Source organism: Oncorhynchus kisutch, linkage group LG18, assembly GCF_002021735.2.
Source record: "Oncorhynchus kisutch isolate 150728-3 linkage group LG18, Okis_V2, whole genome shotgun sequence".
Lineage (NCBI taxonomy): Eukaryota > Metazoa > Chordata > Actinopteri > Salmoniformes > Salmonidae > Oncorhynchus > Oncorhynchus kisutch.
This window is the reverse complement of record NC_034191.2, coordinates 8,923,788-8,945,202: the sequence shown is the minus strand read 5'-3', so window position 1 is coordinate 8,945,202 and position 21,415 is coordinate 8,923,788. Positions and strand designations below refer to the sequence as shown.

General features: G+C 43.9%; 1 protein-coding gene across 2 annotated transcripts in view; it reads right to left on the bottom strand.

Moving 5' to 3' along the window:
• The window catches only part of kcnab1a (potassium voltage-gated channel subfamily A regulatory beta subunit 1a), a 205,656-nt gene that overhangs the window by 171,861 nt on the left and 12,380 nt on the right, over positions 1-21,415 (bottom strand). Inside the window, exon 1 of one of the 2 annotated variants that reach the window (XM_031796437.1) lies at positions 3,314-4,771. The exons of the other annotated variant lie outside the window; for it this stretch is intronic. Within the exon in view, the coding sequence (XP_031652297.1) occupies positions 3,314-3,513 (200 nt within the window). The 5' untranslated portion in view covers positions 3,514-4,771. Of the gene's footprint in view, positions 1-3,313; positions 4,772-21,415 lie in introns of those variants that run through there. 2 annotated transcript variants of the gene reach the window in all.

The following is a 21,415-nucleotide window of genomic DNA, read 5'->3' as shown; positions in this document are numbered from 1 at the left end:
TATGAAATAACACATATGGAATCATGCAGTACTAAAAAAAAGTGTTAAACAAATCAAAATATATTTTAGATTTTAGATTCTTCAAATAGCCACCCATTGCCTTGATGACAGCTTTGCACACTCTTGGTATTCTCTCAACCAGCTTCACCTGGAATGCTTTTCCCACATATACTGAGCACTTGTTGGCTGCTTTACCTTTCCTCTGCGGTCCAACTCATCGCAATTCATCTCAATTTGATTGAGGTCGGGAGATTGTGGAGGCCAGGTCACCTGATGCAGCACTCCATCACTCTCCTTCTTGGTCAAATAGCCCTTACACAGACTGGAGGTGTGTTGGGTCATTGTCCTGTTGAAAAACAAATGATAGTCCCACTAAGCGCAAATCAGATGGGATGGCGTATTGCTGCAGAATGCTGTGGTAGCCATGCTGGTTAAGTGTGCCTTGAATTCTTAATAAATCACCGATAGTGTCAACAGCAAAGCACCCCCATACAATCACACCTTCTCCTTCATGCTTCACGGTGGAAACCACACATGCGGAGATCATCTCTTCACCCACACCGCGTCTCACAAAGACACGGTGGTTGGAACCAAAAATCTCAAATTTGGACTCCAGACCAAAGGACAAATTCCCACCTGTCAAATGTCCATTGCTCGTGTTTCTTGGCCCAAGCAAGTCTCTTCTTCTTATTGGTGTCCTTTAGTATTGGTTTCTTTGCAGCAATTCGGCCACGAAGGCCTGATTCACACAGTCTCCTCTGAACAGTTGATGTTGAGATGTGTCTGTTACTTGAACACTGTGAAGCATTTATTTTGGCTGCAATTTCTGAGGCTGGTCACTCTAATGAATTTATCCTCTACAGCAGAGGTAACTCTGGGTCTTCCTGTCCTGTGGCGGTCCTCATGAGAGCCAGTTTCATCATAGCGCCTGATGGTTTTTGCGATTGCACTTGACATTCAACGTTTCTGAAATTTTCCATATTGACTGACCTAAGCAATGATGGACTGTCATTTCGCTTTGCATATTAGGCTGTTCTTGCCATAATATGGACTTGGTCTTTTACCAAATAGGGCTATCTTCTACATATCCCCTTTACCTTGTCACAACACAATTGATTGGCTCAAACACATTAAGAAGGAAAGAAATTCCACAAATTATCTTTTAACAAGGCACACCTGTTAACTGAAATGCATTCCAGGTGACTAATCATGAAGCTGGTTTAGAGAATGCCAAGAGTGTGCAAAGCTGTCATCAAGGCAAAGGGTGCCTATTTGAAGAATCTAAAATATAAAATATATTTTGATTTGTTTAACACTTTTTTGGTTACTACATTATTCCATATGTGTTTTTCATAGTTTTGATGTCTTCACTACATTTCTACAATGTAGAAAATAGTAAAAAATAAAGAAAAATCCTTGAATGAGTAGATGTTGTAAAACCTCTGACCGGTAGTGTATGTCATCAGATGCCTGCAGTACAATGTGTTGTTTTACAGGGCCAAAGTAGTACAGATCCCGTGAAGCAAATTAGGGTTAAGTGCATTGCTAAAGGGCATGACGACAGATTGATCACCTACAGGTGTGCTATCTTAATTTGATCACTCTTTGTTTCAGAGAATTTCCCTGCACAACAGAATGTATCAACCCTTATAGAATATCCATTAACTGTAATCCACATAATAATTTCCAGGTCAGATGGATTATTTTCCAGCGGTGAGAAACTGGTCGAAACTGTCCTTCCAACAGTCCTTCCAACAGTCCTTCCAACAGTCCTTCCAACTGTCCTACAAACTGTCCTTCAAACTGTCCTTCCAACAGTCCTTCCAACAGTCCTTCCAACAGTCCTTCCAACTGTCCTACAAACTGTCCTTCAAACTGTCCTTCCAACTGTACTTCCAACAGTCCTTCCAACAGTCCTTCCAACAGTCCTTCCAACTGTCCTTCCAACTGTCCTTCCAACAGTCCTTCCATCTGTCCTTCCAACAGTCCTTCCAACTGTCCTTCCAACTGTCCTTCCAACAGTCCTTCCAACTGTCCTTCCAACAGTCCTTCCAACAGTCCTTCAAACAGTCCTTCCATCTGTCCTTCCAACAGTCCTTCCAACTGTCCTTCCAACAGTCCTTCCAACAGTCCTTCAAACAGTCCTTCCAACTGTCCTTCCAACAGTCCTTCCATCTGTCCTTCCAACAGTCCTTCCAACTGTCCTTCCAACAGTCCTTCCAACAGTCCTTCCAACAGTCCTTCCAACAGTCCTTCAAACAGTCCTTCAAACAGTCCTTCCAACAGTCCTTCCATCTGTCCTTCCAACAGTCCTTCAAACAGTCCTTCAAACAGTCCTTCCAACAGTCCTTCCATCTGTCCTTCCAACAGTCCTTCCAACTGTCCTTCCAACAGTCCTCAAACTGTCCTTCAAACTGTCCTTCCAACAGTCCTTCCAACAGTCCTTAAACTGTCCTTCCAACAGTCCTTCAAACTGTCATTCAAACTGTCCTTCCAACAGTCCTTCAAACCAAATCATGAGAAAACTAAAAGATAACTACTGGACACATTGGAATGAATTAACAAAAAAACAGAGCAAACTAGAATGCTATTTGTCCCTAAACAGAGAGTACACAGTGGCAGAATACCTGACCACTGTGACTGACACAAACTTAAGGAAAGCTTTGACTATGTACAGACTCATTGAACATAGCCTTGCTATTGAGAAAGGCCACCTTAGGCAGACATGGCTCCCAAGAGAAGACTATGTGTTCACTGCCCACAAAATGAGGTGGAAACTGAGCTGCACTTCCTAACCTCCTGCCAAATGTATGCCCATATTAGAGATACATATTTCCCTCAGATTACACAGACCCACAAAGAATTCGAAAACAAATCCAATTTTGATTATCTCCCATATCTACTGGGTGAAATTCATAGCAGCAAGATGTGTGACCTGTTGCCTCAAGAAAAGGGCAACCAGTGAAGAACAAACACCATTTTAAAACAACCTATATTTATGCTTATTTATTTTATTTATGACATTTGTAATGTCTTTATTGTTTTGAAACTTCTGTATGTGCAATGTTTACTGTTCATTTTTATTGTTTATTTCACTTTTGTATATTATCTACCTCACTTGCTTTGGCATTGTTAACACATGTTTCCCATGCCAATAAAGCCCCTTGAATTGAATTGACTACGTTAATGATACAACACACACTATGCTAACCCCAAACTTCAGCCACATACTCTCTCTCTCACACACACACACACACACACACACACGCAAGCACACAGACACACACACACACTCACACACACCCACACTCACCTGTATTTCATGCCGGTCAGTTTCCCTGTAGACTCTTTGAGGGAGATGTGGTGTCGGGGTGCGAACGCCCCAAAGCTACGTGCTATGATGGCCACGGTTCTGAACTTGGCCCGAGCTGCATTCCCCGGGCTGGTGGCATTCTTGTGGTCCCCATTTCCACGTTTCATGTGGGGGTCCGTACAGGCTATAGACACCTGCATGGCTGGGCTGGATGGACCGACTGACCCTCACAGAGACATTTTCAGGACAGAGAGTCCAAGAGAAGTGGATGAATAGAGAGAGACTGAGATAAAGTTTTAAAATGTCTTGATCTTTTGTTGAAAAGACCTGTTGAAGTTAGAATGTCCAGTATTCTTTCCGTGTTTAAAATGTTGTTTCTTTCTCAGTGTTGTTGTTTTGTACCTCAGTAAAACTGTAAGTCTTCTCGATGTTGTCGGTCCTTATCTTCCCTCTGAAGAAAAAAAGTCAGTCCTCACAGAAAGGAGATGACAAACTTCCCCCTACTTGTCTTGTCTTGTAAAGAATACGGTCTTCCTTCCTGTCTTCTCCTGGAGGGAATACGGTCTTCCTTCCTGACTTCTCCTGGAGAGAATACGGTCTTCCTTCCTGTCTTCTCCTGGAGAGAATATGGTCTTCCTTCCTGTCTTCTCCTGGAGAGAATACGGTCTTCCTTCCTGTCTTCTCCTGGAGAGAATACGGTATTCCTTCCTGTCTTCTCCTGGAGAGAATATAGTCTTCCTTCCTGTCTTCTCCTGGAGAGAATACGGTCTTCCTTCCTGTCTTCTCCTGGAGAGAATACGGTATTCCTTCCTGTCTTCTCCTGGAGAGAATACGGTATTCCTTCCTGTCTTCTGGAGAGAATATGGTATTCCTTCCTGTCTTCTCCTGAAGAGAATATGTGAAAGTAGTCGGAACAGTCAGAATGCTGAGAAGAAGTCCAGAGTAGATGAAGTGGTTCCACAAGGATGCGATGAGAGTGGAATCTGGTCAGGACCGGTCATCATGTCTTGTCTAACCACAGAGAGAGAGAGAGAGAGAGAGAGAGGGAGGAGGGTAATGTTGGGGATGGGGGTCAGAGGAGGGGCGAGGAGAGGGGGAAGGATGAGGGTTGATCTCAGGACTGGTGCTCTGTCATCCTTCACAGCGTTCAGCTCTCACGCTTCTTCTCTTCTTATGATGTGTCTCCAAGCCTCGTTCACGTGCTCCAGCCTGCCGATGTTAATGTCTGTCACTAATGTGCATCTGCCCCAGATTCCCCTCTTCCCTTTCTCCTCTTATATTATCTTTCTCTACGTCACTCTTCCCTTCTTTTCTTTCGTTCTCAGCACTATAGCTCCATCTCCTCTGGTGCTCCTGCCGGGCAGTGAGTAGCATGCAGCGGTCTCTCTGTCTCTCGCTCCCTCTCTCTCTCTCTGTCTCCATCTCTCTGCATAGCACTCTTTGTCTGGTGCGCTCTCTCTCTCTCTCTCTCTCTCTCTCTCTCTCTCTCTCTCTCGCTCCCTCTCTGTCTCCATCTCTCTGCATAGCACTCTTTGTCTGGTGCTCTCTCTCTCTCTCTCTCTCTCTCTCTCTCTCTCTCTCTCTCTCTCGCTCCCTCTCTGTCTCCATCTCTCTGCATAGCACTCTCTGTCTGGTGCTCTCTCTCGCTCTCTCTCTCTCTGTCTCCATCTCTCTGCATAGCACTCTCTGTCTGGTGCTCTCTCTCTCTCTCTCACTCCCTCTCTGTCTCCATCTCTCTGCATAGCACTCTCTGTCTGGTGCTCTCTCTCTCTCTCTCTCTCTCTCTCTCTCTCTCTCTCTGTCTCCATCTCTCTGCATAGCACTCTCTGTCTGGTGCTCTCTCTCTCTCTCTCTCCCTCTCTCTCTCTGTCTCCATCTCTCTGCATAGCACTCTCTGTCTGGTGCTCTCTCTCTCTCTCTCTCTCTCTCTCTCTCTCTCTCTCTCTCTGCCTCCATCTCTCTGCATAGCACTCTCTGTCTGGTGCTCTCTCTCTCTCTCTCTCTCTCTCTCTCTCTGTCTCCATCTCTCTGCATAGCACTCTCTGTCTGGTGCTCTCTCTCTCTCTCTCTCTCTCTCTCTGTCTCCATCTCTCTGCATAGCACTCTCTGTCTGGTGCTCTCTCTCTCTCTCTCTCTCTCTCTCTGTATACATCTCTCTGCATAACACTCTCTGTCTGGTGCTCTCTCTCTCTCTCTCTCTCTCTCTGCCTCCATCTCTCTGCATAGCACTCTCTGTCTGGTGCTCTCTCTCTCTTTCGCTCCCTCTCTCTCTCTGTCTCCACCTCTCTGCATAGCACTCCCTGTCTGGTGCTCTCTCTCTCGCTCTCTCTCTCTCTTTGCTCTCTCTCTCTCTCTCTCTCTCTGCATAGCACTCTCTGTCTGGTGCTCTCTCTCTCTCTCTCTCTCTCTCAATTCAATTCAATTCAAGGGGCTTTATTGGCATGGGAAACATGTGTTAACATTGCCAAAGCAAGTGAGGTAGATAATATATAAAGTGAAATAAACAATAAAAATTAACAGTAAACATTACACATACAGAAGTTTCAAAACAATAAAGACATTACAAATGTCATATTATATATACAGTGTTTTAACAATGTACAAATGGTAAAGGACACAAGATAAAATAAATAAGCATCTCTCTCTCTCTCTGCCTCCATCTCTCTGCATAGCACTCTCTGTCTGGTGCTCTCTCTCTCTCTCTCTCTCTCTCTCTCTCTCTCTCTCTCTGCCTCCATCTCTCTGCATAGCACTCCCTGTCTGGTGCTCTCTCTCTCTCTCTCAATTCAGTTCATTTCAATTGAATGGCTTTATTGGCATGGGAAACATGTGTTTACATTGCCAAAGCAAGTGAAATAGATAATAAACAAAAGTGAAATAAAGAATAAAAAATAAACAGTAAACATTACACTCACAAGGTTCCAAAAGAATAAAGACATTTCATATTGTGTGCAGAGTTAAAGTACAAAAGGGAAAACAAATAAACATAAATAAGGGTTGTATTTACAGTGGTGTTTGTTCTTAACTGGTTGCCCTTTTCTTGTGGTATTTACATTTTTATAAACTCTCTCTCTCTGCCTAGTGCTCTCTCTCTTTCTCTGACTCTCTCTCTGCCTAGTGCTCTCTCTCTTTCTCTAACTCTCTCTCTCTCCACCTCTCTCTCTCTTTCTCTAACTCTCTCTCTCCACCTCTCTCTCTCTTTCTCTAACTCTCTCTCTCTTTCTCTCTCTCTCTTTCTCTAACTCTCTCTCTCCACCTCTCTCGCTCTCTCTGCCTAGTGCTCTCTCTCTTTCTCTAACTCTCTCTCTCTCTTTCTCTAACTCTCTCTCTCCACCTCTCTCTCTCTTTCTCTAACTCTCTCTCTCCACCTCTCTCTCTAACTCTCTCTCTCCACCTCTCTCTCTCTCTCTCTCTCTCTCTCTCTCTCTCTCTCTCTCTCTCGTCAGATTGCATGCTGGGAGTGTTCTGTGTGTGTATATATAGAAATACACAACCGTTCAAAAGTTTGGGGACCCTTAGAAATGTCCTTGTTTTTTAAAGAAAAGCTAAAAAAATTGTCTGTTAAAATAACATCAAATTGATCAGAAATACAGTGTTAATCTTATAAATGACTATTGTAGCTGGTAACGGCTGATTCTTTATGGAATATCTACATAGGCGTACAGTGCCGTGCGAAAGTATTCGGCCCCCTTGAACTTTGCGACCATTTGCCACATTTCAGGCTTCAAACATAAAGATATAAAACTGTATTTTTTGGTGAAGAATCAACAACAAGTGGGACACAATCATGAAGTGGAACGACATTTATTGGATATTTCAAACTTTTTTAACAAATCAAAAACTGAAAAATTGGGCGTGCAAAATTATTCAGCCCCCTTAAGTTAATACTTTGTAGCGCCACCTTTTGCTGCGATTACAGCTGTAAGTCGCTTGGGGTATGTCTCTATCAGTTTTGCACATCGAAAGACTGACATTTTTTCCCATTCCTCCTTGCAAAACAGCTCGAGCTCAGTGAGGTTGGATGGAGAGCATTTTTGAACAGCAGTTTTCAGTTCTTTCCACAGATTCTCGATTGGATTCAGGTCTGGACTTTGACTTGGCCATTCTAACACCTGGATATGTTTATTTTTGAACCATTCCATTGTAGATTTTGCTTTATGTTTTGGATCATTGTCTTGTTGGAAGACAAATCTCCGTCCCAGTCTCAGGTCTTTTGCAGACTCCAGCAGGTTTTCTTCCAGAATGGTCCTGTATTTGGCTCCATCCATCTTCCCATCAATTTTAACCATCTTCCCTGTCCCTGCTGAAGAAAAGCAGGCACAAACTATGATGCTGCCACCATCATGTTTGACAGTGGGCATGGTGTGTTCAGGGTGATGAGCTGTGTTGCTTTTACACCAAACATAACGTTTTGCATTGTTGCCAAAAAGTTCAATTTTGGTTTCATCTGACCAGAGCACCTTCTTCCACATGTTTGGTGTGTCTCCCAGGTGGCTTGTGGCAAACTTTAAACAACACTTTTTATGGATATCTTTAAGAAATGGCTTTCTTCTTGCCACTCTTCCATAAAGGCCAGATTTGTGCAATATACGACTGATTGTTGTCCTATGGACAGAGTCTCCTACCTCAGCTGTAGATCTCTGCAGTTCATCCAGAGTGATCATGGGCCTCTTGGCTGCATCTCTGATCAGTCTTCTCCTTGTATGAGCTGAAAGTTTAGAGGGACGGCCAGGTCTTGGTAGATTTGCAGTGGTCTGATACTCCTTCCATTTCAATATTATCACTTGCACAGTGTTCCTTGGGATGTTTAAAGCTTGGGAAATCTTTTTGTATCCAAATCCGGCTTTAAACTTCTTCACAACAGTATCTCGGACCTGCCTGGTGTGTTCCTTGTTCTTCATGATGCTCTCTGCGCTTTTAACGGACCTCTGAGACTATCACAGTGCAGGTGCATTTATACGGAGACTTGATTACACACAGGTGGATTGTATTTATCATCATTAGTCATTTAGGTCAACATTGGATCATTCAGAGATCCTCACTGAACTTCTGGAGAGAGTTTGCTGCACTGAAAGTAAAGGGGCTGAATAATTTTGCACGCCCAATTTTTCAGTTTTTGATTTGTTAAAAAAGTTTGAAATATCCAATAAATGTCGTTCCACTTCATGATTGTGTCTCACTTGTTGTTGATTCTTCACAAAAAAATACAGTTTTATATCTTTATGTTTGAAGCCTGAAATGTGGCAAAAGGTCGCAAAGTTCAAGGGGGCCGAATACTTTCGCAAGGCACTGTACATAGGCCCAATATCAACAACCATCACTCCTGTGTTCTAATGGCATGTTGTGTTAGGTAATCAAGTTTATCATTTTAAAAGGCTAATTGATCATTAGAAAACCCTTTTGCAATTATGTTAGCACAGCTGAAAACTGTTGTCCTGATTAAAAAAGCAATACAACTGGCCTTCTTTAGACTAGTTGAGTATCTGGAGCATCAGCAATTGTGGGTTTGATTACAGGCTCAGAAACAAAGTACTTTCTTCTGAAACTCATCAGTCTATTCTTGTTCTGAGAAATTAAGCATATTCTATGCGAGAAATTGCCAAGAAATTGAAGATCTCGTACAACGCTGTATACTACTTCCTTCATAGAACAGTGCAAACTGTCCCTAACCAGAATAGAAAGAGGAGTGGGAGGCCCCGGTGAACAACTGAGCAAGAGGACAAGTACATTAGAGTGTCTAGTTTGAGAAACAGTCCTTACCTGGCAGCTTCATTAAATAGTACCCACAAGTCACAATGTTAACATTGAAGAGGCGAATCCTGTGATGCTGGCCTTCTAGGCAGAGTTGCAAAGAAAAAGTCATATCTCAGACTGGCTGATAAAAATGCAATATTAAGATGGGCAAAAGAACACAGACACTGGACAGAGATATGGCTTGTTCTTTGCAACTAGAAGGCAGAATCCCGGAGTCGCCTCTTCACTGTTGATGTTGAGACTGGACAGAGGAACTCTGCCTAGAAGGCCAACATCCCAGAGTCGCCTCTTCACTGTTGATGTTGAGACTGGACAGAGGAACTCTGCCTAGAAGGCCAACATCCCAGAGTCGCCTCTTCACTGTTGATGTTGAGACTGGACAGAGGAACTCTGCCTAGAAGGCCAGCATCCCGGAGTCGCCTCTTCACTGTTGACGTTTTGACTGGTGTTTTACGGGTACTATTTAACGATGCTGCCAGTTGAGGACTTGTGACGCGTCTGTTTCAGGGAATCTCTAAAATGGATGCCTCATTCATATTTTTATTTGGTTTAGAGAAAAGGAATGGACAAAGAAGAATCATTGCCTCAAATCAGCTGTTGGACAGGAGCTCACTAGCCCAAGTGGAATTAGATAGAGGACAGTATAGTTCTATGCTGAGCTCTACCAGTGGAATTAGAAAGAGGACAGTAGAGTTCTATACTGAGCTCTACAAGTGGAATTAGAAGTGTGAGTACAAAGAGGATAAAACAGTGACACAGCAGTTCCTTGATTGGCTCCCACAGGTGGCTGCAGAAGCTCAGGTTGAACTAGAGCAACCATTGTCTTTGCAGGAGCTATACACTGAATTACAAGGCATGGAAAATGGAAGGACACGGGGCATTGATGGGCTTCCCGTTGACTTTTTAAAGTCTTTTTTTGGGGCTATAATGGGAGAGGATTGGCTAGCAGTAGTTAACGATAGTTTGACCGGAGGGTTACTACCGATAAGCTGCAGAAGGGCTGTCCTCACCCTACTGCCCAAAAAGGGTGACCCTGTGGATGTGAAGAACTGGAGGCCGGTGGCCTTATTGTGCACTGATTATACGATCCTGTTCAAGGCTTTGTCCAACAGGCTGAGGGATGTGATAGGTTAAATCATACATACAGATCAGTCCTACTGTGTTCCCAGCAGGCAGATAGAGGATAACATGTCCCTGATTCTGGATGTTTTGGACGTCTCTAGGGCTATTGGGTTGGATGCTGGTCTAATTTCAATTGATCAGGAAAAGGAATTTGACCGAATTGAACTTAAATTCTTATGGTGCATCTTTGTGGCATTTGGTTTCAGCTCTGGTTTTATTGCCATGATCAGGGTGATATATGGTGACATTGAAAGTGTATTGAAAGTGGCTTGAGTGCTCCTTTAAAAGTGTGTCGAGGTATTATTTTACTTGCTATATTGTATTTACTTTGCCATCATGGCCTTTTTTGCCTTTACCTCCCTTCTCACCACATTTGCTCACATTGTATATAGACTTGTTTATACTGTATTATTGACTGTATGTTTGTTTTACTCCATGTGTAACTCTGTGTCGTTGTATCTGTCGAACTGCTTTGCTTTATCTTGGCCAGGTCGCAATTGTAAATGAGAACTTGTTCTCAACTTGCCTACCTGGTTAAATAAAGGTGTTCTCAACTTGCCTACCTGGTTAAATAAAGGTGTTCTCAACTTGCCTACCTGGTTAAATAAAGGTGTTCTCAACTAGCCTACCTGGTTAAATAAAGGTGTTCTCAACTAGCCTACCTGGTTAAATAAAGGTGTTCTCAACTAGCCTACCTGGTTAAATAAAGGTGTTCTCAACTAGCCTACCTGGTTAAATAAAGGTGTTCTCAACTTGCCTACCTGGTTAAATAAAGGTGTTCTCAACTTGCCTACCTGGTTAAATAAAGGTGTTCTCAACTAGCCTACCTGGTTAAATAAAGGTGTTCTCAACTAGCCTACCTGGTTAAATAAAGGTGTTCTCAACTAGCCTACCTGGTTAAATAAAGGTGTTCTCAACTAGCCTACCTGGTTAAATAAAGGTGTTCTCAACTAGCCTACCTGGTTAAATAAAGGTGTTCTCAACTTGCCTACCTGGTTAAATAAAGGTGTTCTCAACTTGCCTACCTGGTTAAATAAAGGTGTTCTCAACTAGCCTACCTGGTTAAATAAAGGTGTTCTCAACTAGCCTACCTGGTTAAATAAAGGTGTTCTCAACTAGCCTACCTGGTTAAATAAAGGTGTTCTCAACTTGCCTACCTGGTTAAATAAAGGTGTTCTCAACTAGCCTACCTGGTTAAATAAAGGTGTTCTCAACTTGCCTACCTGGTTAAATAAAGGTGTTCTCAACTAGCCTACCTGGTTAAATAAAGGTGTTCTCAACTTGCCCACCTGGTTAAATAAAGGTGAAATAAAAATATAAAAAAAATATTTTAAAAAATTAGGCAGGGGTGTTCGTTGTTGGGAATATTATATACCATTGCTAGAGAGCCACTACTAAATAGCATTAGAAGTAGCATTGAAGGGATGTACCTTTCAGGGGATATTCCTCATATTCATCTCTCAGCTTATGCTGATGATGTAGTTATTCCAGTGAAGAAAATCAAGCAGAGGTGAATAGTTTGAGTCTCATGGTTGATCGGTTTAGGGGGAATATCCTCGGCAAAGGTAAATTGGAGGGGGGGGGGAAGTAGTGCTCTACAGATTGGGAAATGGTCTGGAAGGATCACGGCTTTGCCCAGGGGGGGTTGGAATGGTATAAGATAGGTTTTAAGTATGTTGGAGTGTACCTAGGGGATTGGGGGACTATGGGAATGAATTGGAATGGGGTGGTTGAAATGGTGGAAGGAGGATGAGGAGATGGCGTTGGTTGTTATCTCGTATGTCATATAGGGGACAAACAATTATTGTTAACAATGTGGTTGCCTCTGTGCAGTGTATGGGGAAATAGCTGGTAGCAGTGTATGGGGAAATAGCTGGTAGCAGTGTATGGGGAAATAGCTGGTAGCAGTGTATGGGGAAATAGCTGGTAGCAGTGTATGGGGAAATAGCTGGTAGCAGTGTATGGGGAAATAGCTGGTAGCAGTGTATGGGGAAATAGCTGGTAGCAGTGTGTGGGGAAATAGCTGGTAGCAGTGTATATGATAATAGCTGGTAGCAGTGTATGGGGAAATAGCTGGTAGCAGTGTATATGATAATAGCTGGTAGCAGTGTATGGGGAAATAGCTGGTAAAAGTGTATGAGGAAATAGCTGGTAGCAGTGTATGGGGAAATAGCTGGTAGCAGCATATATGGTAATAGCTGGTAGCAGTGTATGGGGAAATAGCTGGTAGCAGTGTATGGGGAAATAGCTGGTAGCAGCATATATGGTAATAGCTGGTAGCAGTGTATGGGGAAATAGCTGGTAGCAGTGTATGGGGAAATAGCTGGTAGCAGCATATATGGTAATAGCTGGTAGCAGTGTATGGGGAAATAGCTGGTAGCAGTGTATGGGGAAATAGCTGGTAGCAGCATATATGGTAATAGCTGGTAGCAGTGTATGGGGAAATAGCTGGTAGCAGTGTATGGGGAAATAGCTGGTAGCAGTGTATGGTGAAATAGCTGGTAGCAGCATATATGGTAATAGCTGGTAGCAGTGTATGGGGAAATAGCTGGTAGCAGTGTATGGGGAAATAGCTGGTAGCAGTATATGGTAATAACTGGTAACAGTGTATGGGGAAATAGCTGGTAGCAGTGTATGGGGAAATAGCTGGTAGCAGTATATGGTAATAACTGGTAACAGTGTATGGGGAAATACCTGGTAGAAGTGTATGGGGAAATAGCTGGTAGCAGCATATATGGTAATAGCTGGTAGCAGTGTATGGGGAAATACCTGGTAGAAGTGTATGGGGAAATAGCTGGTAGCAGTGTATGGGGAAATAGCTGGTAGCAGTATATGGTAATAACTGGTAACAGTGTATGGGGAAATAGCTGGTAGAAGTGTATGGGGAAATAGCTGGTAGCAGCATATATTGTAATAGCTGGTAGCAGTGTATGGGGAAATACCTGGTAGAAGTGTATGGGGAAATAGCTGGTAGCAGTGTATGGGGAAATAGCTGGTAGCAGTGTATGGGGAAATAGCTGGTAGCAGTGTATGGGGAAATAGCTGGTAGCAGTGTATATGATAATAGCTGGTAGCAGTGTATGGGGAAATAGCTGGTAGCAGCATATATGGTAATAGCTGGTAGCAGTGTATGGGGAAATAGCTGGTAGCAGTGTATATGGTAATAGCTGGTAGCAGTGTATATGGTAATAGCTGGTAGCAGTGTATGGGGAAATAGCTGGTAACAGTGTATGAGGAAATAGCTGGTAGCAGTGTATGGGGAAATAGCTGGTAGCAGCATATATGGTAATAGCTGGTAGCAGTGTATGGGGAAATAGCTGGTAGCAGTGTATATGATAATAGCTGGTAGCAGTGTATGGGGAAATAGCTGGTAGCAGCATATATGGTAATAGCTGGTAGCAGTGTATGGGGAAATAGCTGGTAGCAGCATATATGGTAATAGCTGGTAGCAGTGTATATGGTAATAGCTGGTAGCAGTGTATGGGGAAATAGCTGGTAGCAGTGTATGGGGAAATAGCTGGTAGCAGTGTATGGGGGAAATAGCTGGTAGAAGTGTATGGGGAAATAGCTGGTAGCAGCATATATGGTAATAGCTGGTAGCAGTGTATGGGGAAATAGCTGGTAGCAGTGTATGGGGAAATAGCTGGTAGCAGTGTATGGGGAAATAGCTGGTAGCAGCATATATGGTAATAGCTGGTAGCAGTGTATATGGTAATAGCTGGTAGCAGTGTATGGGGAAATAGCTGGTAGCAGTGTATGGGGAAATAGCTGGTAGCAGTGTATGGGGAAATAGCTGGTAGAAGTGTATGGGGAAATAGCTGGTAGCAGCATATATGGTAATAGCTGGTAGCAGTGTATGGGGAAATAGCTGGTAGCAGTGTATGGGGAAATAGCTGGTAGCAGTGTATGGGGAAATAGCTGGTAGCAGCATATATGGTAATAGATGGTAGCAGTGTATATGGTAATAGCTGGTAGCAGTGTATGGGGAAATAGCTGGTAGCAGTGTATATGGTAATAGCTGGTAGCAGTGTATGGGGAAATAGCTGGTAGCAGCATATATGGTAATAGCTGGTAGCAGTGTATATGGTAATAGCTGGTAGCAGTGTATGGGGAAATATCTGGTAGCAGTGTATGGGGAAATAGCTGGTAGAAAGTGCAACGTTTTAGACTGATCCAATGAACCATTGTATTTCTGTTTAAAATGTTGTATCAAGATTACCCAAATGCGCCTAATTGGTCAATTGATACATTATGCAGTACATAACTGTGCCCTCTCCTCAAACAATAACATAATATTTTTTCACTGTAATAACTACTGTAAATTGGACAGTGCAGTTAGATTAACAAGAATTTAAGCTTTCTGCCCATATTAGACATGTCTATGTCCTGGGAAATGTTCTTGTTACTTACAATCTCATGCTAATCGCATTAGCCTACATTAGCTCAACTGTCCCACGGGGGACCCACCGATCCTGTAGAGGCTTTTCAATGTTTATGTTTACCCATGACATTTGTATTTAATGTTTATGTTTACCCAGTTAAATACATTTGTATTTAATGTTTATATTTACAGATGACATTTGTATTTAATGTTTATATTTACAGATGACATTTGTATTTAATGTTTATATTTACAGATGACATTTGTATTTAATGTTTATATTTACAGATGACATTTGTATTTAATGTTTGTATTTACAGATGACATTGTATTTAATGTTTGTATTAACCGATGAGGTGATCTAAGTCCTGAAAATGTATTTTGATACTGTTCTGCTATAGATACATTTCAACACAGAAAAAAAAATAGCTTGTTCCCGATTGAGAAAAATGTGTTAGTGGTTTGGCGTTTGTGTGAGAGTGTGTGTGAAGGGGGGATTGGTGACTGTGTGAGGGACATGTGACTGTACGTGTTTTTAATGTATGACTCCATCCGTCTGCTCCCCAGTCATTTCGTTCGGGTGTGTCAAGCCAAACGGAGGGAAATGAAGCATCTTACCACAGGGATTCTGTTTATGTCTTTGTGTTTCAATGTGTGTGTGTGTGTTTTCCATTTTATGCATCATGAAGCATGAAAGTGTGTGTGTGTGTGTGTGTGTGTGTGTGTGTGTGTGTGTGTGTGTGTGTGTGTGTGTGTGTGTGTGTGTGTGTGTGTGTGTGTGTGTGTGTGTGTGTGTGTGTGTGTGTGTGTGTGTGTGTGTCAGCAGAGTAAATGTCAGATTGCTGTTTGATTATTTGATTGTTTGATCAAAGAGACGGTTTTCTACTCACTGATCCTGAGGCAGTAGACAGAGTTTGGCCCTCAACAACACAGGAGAACTCACTGATCCTGAGGCAGTAGACAGAGTTTGGCCCTCAACAACACAGGAGAACTCACTGACCCTGAGGCAGTAGACAGAGTTTGGCCCTCAACAACACAGGAGAACTCACTGACCCTGAGGCAGTAGACAGAGTTTGGCCCTCAACAACACAGGAGAACTCACTGACCCTGAGGCAGTAGACAGAGTTTGGCCCTCAACAACACAGGAGAACTCACTGACCCTGAGGCAGTAGACAGAGTTTGGCCCTCAACAACATAGGAGAACTCACTGACCCTGAGGCAGTAGACAGAGTTTGGCCCTCAACAACACAGGAGAACTCACTGACCCTGAGGCAGTAGACAGAGTTTGGCCCTCAACAACACAGGAGAACTAGCTACCTCTGACTTAGACAGTCCACGCACACACCACTCCACATTTGTAACGCACATCGCCTCAAAATAGCAACCCTCAACCTACATCTCTCAACTCACACCTAAATACAGACTGCTGCTTTTCTGGGACTGCTGTCAATGAGTGCACTAAACCAGAGTTTACAGATTAACCAGAGCTCACTGATAACTACAGCTCACAGTTAAACCAGCACTCACAGATCAAATCAAATCAAATCAAATCAAATTTATTTATATAGCCCTTCGTACATCAGCTGATATCTCAAAGTGCTGTACAGAAACCCAGCCTAAAACCCCAAACAGCAAGCAATGCAGGTGTAGAAGCACAGTGGCTAGGAACAACTCCCTAGAAAGGCCAAAACCCAGGAAGAAACCTAGAGAGGACCCAGGCTATGTGGGGTGGCCAGTCCTCTTCTGGCTGTGCCGGGTGGAGATTATAACAGAACATGGCCAAGATGTTCAAATGTTCATAAATGACCAGCATGGTCGTATAATAATAAGGCAGAACAGTTGAAACTGGAGCAGCAGCACAGTCAGATGGACTGGGGACAGCAAGGAGTCATCATGTCAAGTAGTCCTGGGGCATGGTCCTAGGGCTCAGGTCCTCCGAGAGAGAGAGGGAAAAAAAAGAAGAGAGAATTAGAGAGAGCATATGTGGGGTGGCCAGTCCTCTTCTGGCTGTGCCGGGTGGAGATTAAAACAGAACATGGCCAAGATGTTCAAATGTTCATAAATGATCAGCATGTTTGAATAATAAGAAGGCAGAACAGTTGAAACTGGAGCAGCAGCACGGTCAGATGGACTGGGGACAGCAAGGAGTCATCATGTCAGGTAATCCTGGGGCATGGTCCTAGGGCTCAGGTCCTCCGAGAGAGAGAAGGAGAGAATTAGAGAACGCACACTTAGATTCACATAGGACACCGAATAGGACAGGAGAAGTACTCCAGATATAACAAACTGACCCTAGCCCCCTGACACATAAACTACTGCAGCATAAATACTGGAGGCTGAGACAGGAGGGGTCAGGAGACACTGTGGACCCATCCGAGGACATCCCCGGACAGGGCCAAACAGGAAGGATATAACCCCACCCACTTTGCCAAAGCACAGCCCCCACACCACTAGAGGGATATCTTCAACCACCAACTTACCATCCTGAGACAGGGCCGAGTATAGCCCACAAAGATCTCCGCCATGGCACAACCCAAGGGGGGGCGCCAACCCAGACAGGATGACCACATCAGTGAATCAACCCACTCAAGTGATGCACCCCTCCTAGGGACAGCATGGAAGAGAATCAGTAAGCCAGTGACTCAGCCCCTGTAATAGAGTTAGAGGCAGAGAATCCCAGTGGAGAGAGGGGAACCGGCCAGGCAGAGACAGCAAGGGCATTTCGTTCACCTTCACACTCCTGGGCCAGACTACACTCAATCATAGGACTCACTGAAGAGATGAGTCTTCAGTAAAGACTTAAAGGTTGAGACCGAGTTTGCGTCTCTGACATGGGTAGGCAGACCGTTCCATAAAAATGGAGCTCTATAGGAGAAAGCCCTGCCTCCAGCTGTTTGCTTAGAAATTCTAGGGACAATAGATAACCACAGATAACTAGAGCTCACAGTTAAACCAGCACTCACAGATAACTAGAGCTCACAGATAAACCAGCACTCACAGTTAACCAGAGCTCACAGATAAACCAGCACTCATAGATAAGCAGAGTTCACAGATAACCAGCACTCATAGATAAGCAGAGTTCACAGATAAACCAGCACTCACAGATAAACCAGAGCACACAGATACCCAGTTAAATAAAAGTTCATTTTTGGGGTGTAGGACTGATGAACTGCACATTGGAACAGAGATTGGACTCATCAGGAGTCAACTGTGTAGCAATGCTGTAATTTGTGCAATCATCCACTTCACCCCACACCAGCAAATTACCCCTCCTACCATTCCTCCTGCCTTCCTCCTGCCTTCCTCGTCCTTCCCCTCCTCCTGATCCTCCCCCTTGTCCACCTCCTCCTCCTCCCCCTCCAACCTCCTCCTCCACCTCCTCCTCCCCCCAACCTCCTCCTCCACCTCCTCCTCCTCCTCCTCCCCTTCCTCCTCCTCCTCCTCCTCCTCATCCTCCTCCCCCTCCTCCACTTCCTCCTCCTCCCTTCCCTCACTTCCTCCACTTCTTCCTCCTCCTCCTACTCCCCCTCCTCCTCCTCCACCTCCTCCTCCTCCCCTTCCTCCTCCTCCTCCTCCTCCCCCTCCTCCACTTCCTCCTCCTCCCTTCCCTCACTTCCTCCACTTCTTCCTCCTCCTCCTACTCCCCCTCTTCTCCCCCTCCCCCCTCACTTCCTCCTCATCCTCCTCGTCCTCCTCCTCGTCCTCCTCCTCCACCTCCCCTCCCACTCCCCCTCCTCCTCCTCCTCCACCTCCTTAGTCCTTGGCTAGAATGAAAGCTTGCAAAAACAGCAGACCATAACTTATTGAACATGATTTGAAACTGGCCTTTTTCAGAAAAGAGATGAATCACATGAAAAACTGAAAGGGGCAGGAACTCCATCCACATTAGTGTGGTGCTCTGTAGTTAGTAGAGCATGGTCTTCTGTAGTTAGTAGAGCATGGTCCTCTGTAGTTAGTAGAGCATGGTCCTCTGTAGTTAGTAGAGCATGGTCCTCTGTAGTTAGTAGAGCATGGTCCTCTGTAGTTAGTAGAGCATGGTCCTCTGTAGTTAGTAGAGCATGGTCCTCTGTAGTTAGTAGAGCATGGTCCTCTGTAGTTAGTAGAGCATGGTCCTCTGTAGTTAGTAGAGCATGGTCCTCTGTAGTTAGTAGAACATGGTCCTCTGTAGTTCAGTTAGTAGAACATGGTCCTCTGTAGTTTAGTTAGTAGAACATGGTCCTCTGTAGTTTAGTTAGTAGAACATGGTCCTCTGTAGTTTAGTTAGTAGAGTATGGTGCTCTGTAGTTCAGTTAGTAGAGTATGGTGCTCTGTAGTTCAGTTAGTAGAGCATGGAAAAGAGTTTGGCCCTCAACAACACAGGAGAACTCACTGACCCTGAGGCAGTAGACAGAGTTTGGCCCTCAACAACACAGGAGAACTCACTGACCCTGAGGCAGTAGACAGAGTTTGGCCCTCAACAACACAGGAGAACTCACTGACCCTGAGGCAGTAGACAGAGTTTGGCCCTCAACAACACAGGAGAACTCACTGACCCTGAGGCAGTAGACAGAGTTTGGCCCTCAACAACACAGGAGAACTAGCTACCTCTGACTTAGACAGTCCACGCACACACCACTCCACATTTGTAACGCACATCGCCTCAAAATAGCAACCCTCAACCTACATCTCTCAACTCACACCTAAATACAGACTGCTGCTTTTCTGGGACTGCTGTCAATGAGTGCACTAAACCAGAGTTTACAGATTAACCAGAGCTCACTGATAACTACAGCTCACAGTTAAACCAGCACTCACAGATCAAATCAAATCAAATGTATTTATATAGCCCTTCGTACATCAGCTGTAGTTCAGTTAGTAGAGCATGGTGCTCTGTAGTTCAGTTAGTAGAGCATGGTGCTCTGTAGTTCAGTTAGTAGAGCATGGTGCTCTGTAGTTCAGTTAGTAGAGCATGGTGCTCTGTAGTTCAGTTAGTAGAGCATGGTGCTCTGTAGTTCAGTTAGTAGAGTATGGTGCTCTGTAGTTCAGTTAGTAGAGCATGGTGCTCTGTAGTTCAGTTAGTAGAGCATGGTGCTCTGTAGTTCAGTTAGTAGAGCATGGTGCTCTGTAGTTCAGTTAGTAGAGCATGGTGCTCTGTAGTTCAGTTAGTAGAGCATGGTGCTCTTGCAACGTCAGGATATTGGGTATGATTCCCAGGCCGTATTGTAATGTGTGCACATACGTGTTTTGGTTTCTCAAACTCAATTAGGCTTATTACTCTGTCAGTCCTCCAGGACTCAATGGCAGCTCTGCAGATAAAGTAGGGTCACAAATCCATACCACACACACACAAACTCACGAATACAACCCAAATGTACCCAAATATTAATGCATCTACCTCCTTTTATTGTTTTGTGGCTGTTGGTGAGTACACAGATAGTCATCTCTCTCTCTCTCTCTCTCTCTCTGTCTCTGTCTCTGTCTCTGTCAATTCAATTCAATTCAATTCAAGGGCTTTATTGGCATGGGAAACATGTGTTAACATTGCCAAAGCAAGTGAGGTAGACAACATACAAAGTGAATATATAAAGTGAAAAACAACCAAAATTAACAGTAAACATTACACATACAGAAGTTTCAAAACAGTAAAGACATTACAAATGTCATATTATATATATATACAGTGTTCTAACAATGTACAAATGGCTAAAGGACACAAGATAAAATAAATAAGCATAAATATGGGTTGTATTTACAATGGTGTTTGTTCTTCACTGGTTGCCCTTTTCTCGTGGCAACAGGTCACAAATCTTGCTGCTGTGATGGCACACTGTGGAATTTCACCCAGTAGATATGGGAGTTTTTCAAAATTGGATTTGTTTTCGAATTCTTTGTGGATCTGTGTAATCTGAGGGAAATATGTCTCTCTAATATGGTCATACATTGGGCAGGAGGTTAGGAAGTGCAGCTCAGTTTCCACCTCATTTTGTGGGCAGTGAGCACATAGCCTGTCTTCTCTTGAGAGCCATGTCTGCCTACGGCGGCCTTTCTCAATAGCAAGGCTATGCTCACTGAGTCTGTACATAGTCAAGGCTTTCCTTAATTTTGGGTCAGTCACAGTGGTCAGGTATTCTGCCGCTGTGTACTCTCTGTGTAGGGCCAAATAGCATTCTAGTTTGCTCTGTTTTTTTGTTAATTCTTTCCAATGTGTTAAGTAGTTATCTTTTGTTTTCTCATGATTTGGTTGGGTCTAATTGTGCTCTGTCTCTGTCTCTGTCTCTGTCTCTGTCTCTGTCTCTGTCTCTGTCTCTGTCTCTGTCTCTGTCTCTGTCTCTGTCTCTGTCTCTCTCTCTCTGTCTCTCTCTCTCTCTCTCTCTCTCTCTCTCTCTCTCTCTCTCTCTCTCTCTCTCTCTCTCTCTCTCTCTCCCCCATCTCTCTCTCTCTCTCTCTCTCTCTCTCTCTCTCTCTCTCTCCAGGTTGTTGTCAGCAACACAGCTAGGCTCATCTTTGCTCTCTCTCTCTCTCTCTCTCTCTCCTCTCTCTCTCTCTCTCTCTCTCTCTCCAGGTTGTTGTCAGCAACACAGCTAGACTCATCTTTTGCTCTCTCTCTCTCTCTCTCTCTCTCTCTCTCTCTCTCCAGGTTGTTGTCAGCAACACAGCTAGACTCATGTATCTCTCTCTCTCTCCAGGTTGTTGTCAACAACACCGCTAGACTCATCTATCTCTCTCTCTTTTGTAGTGAGTAAGGCACAAAACACAGACAAAGCTAACCAGAAATCACATTAGTAGAGAGGAGGAAATGGACCATTGAGAATCGTGAATATTTTTAATGGGCTCTTTGTATTTTTATTTAATTGTTTATTTTACCC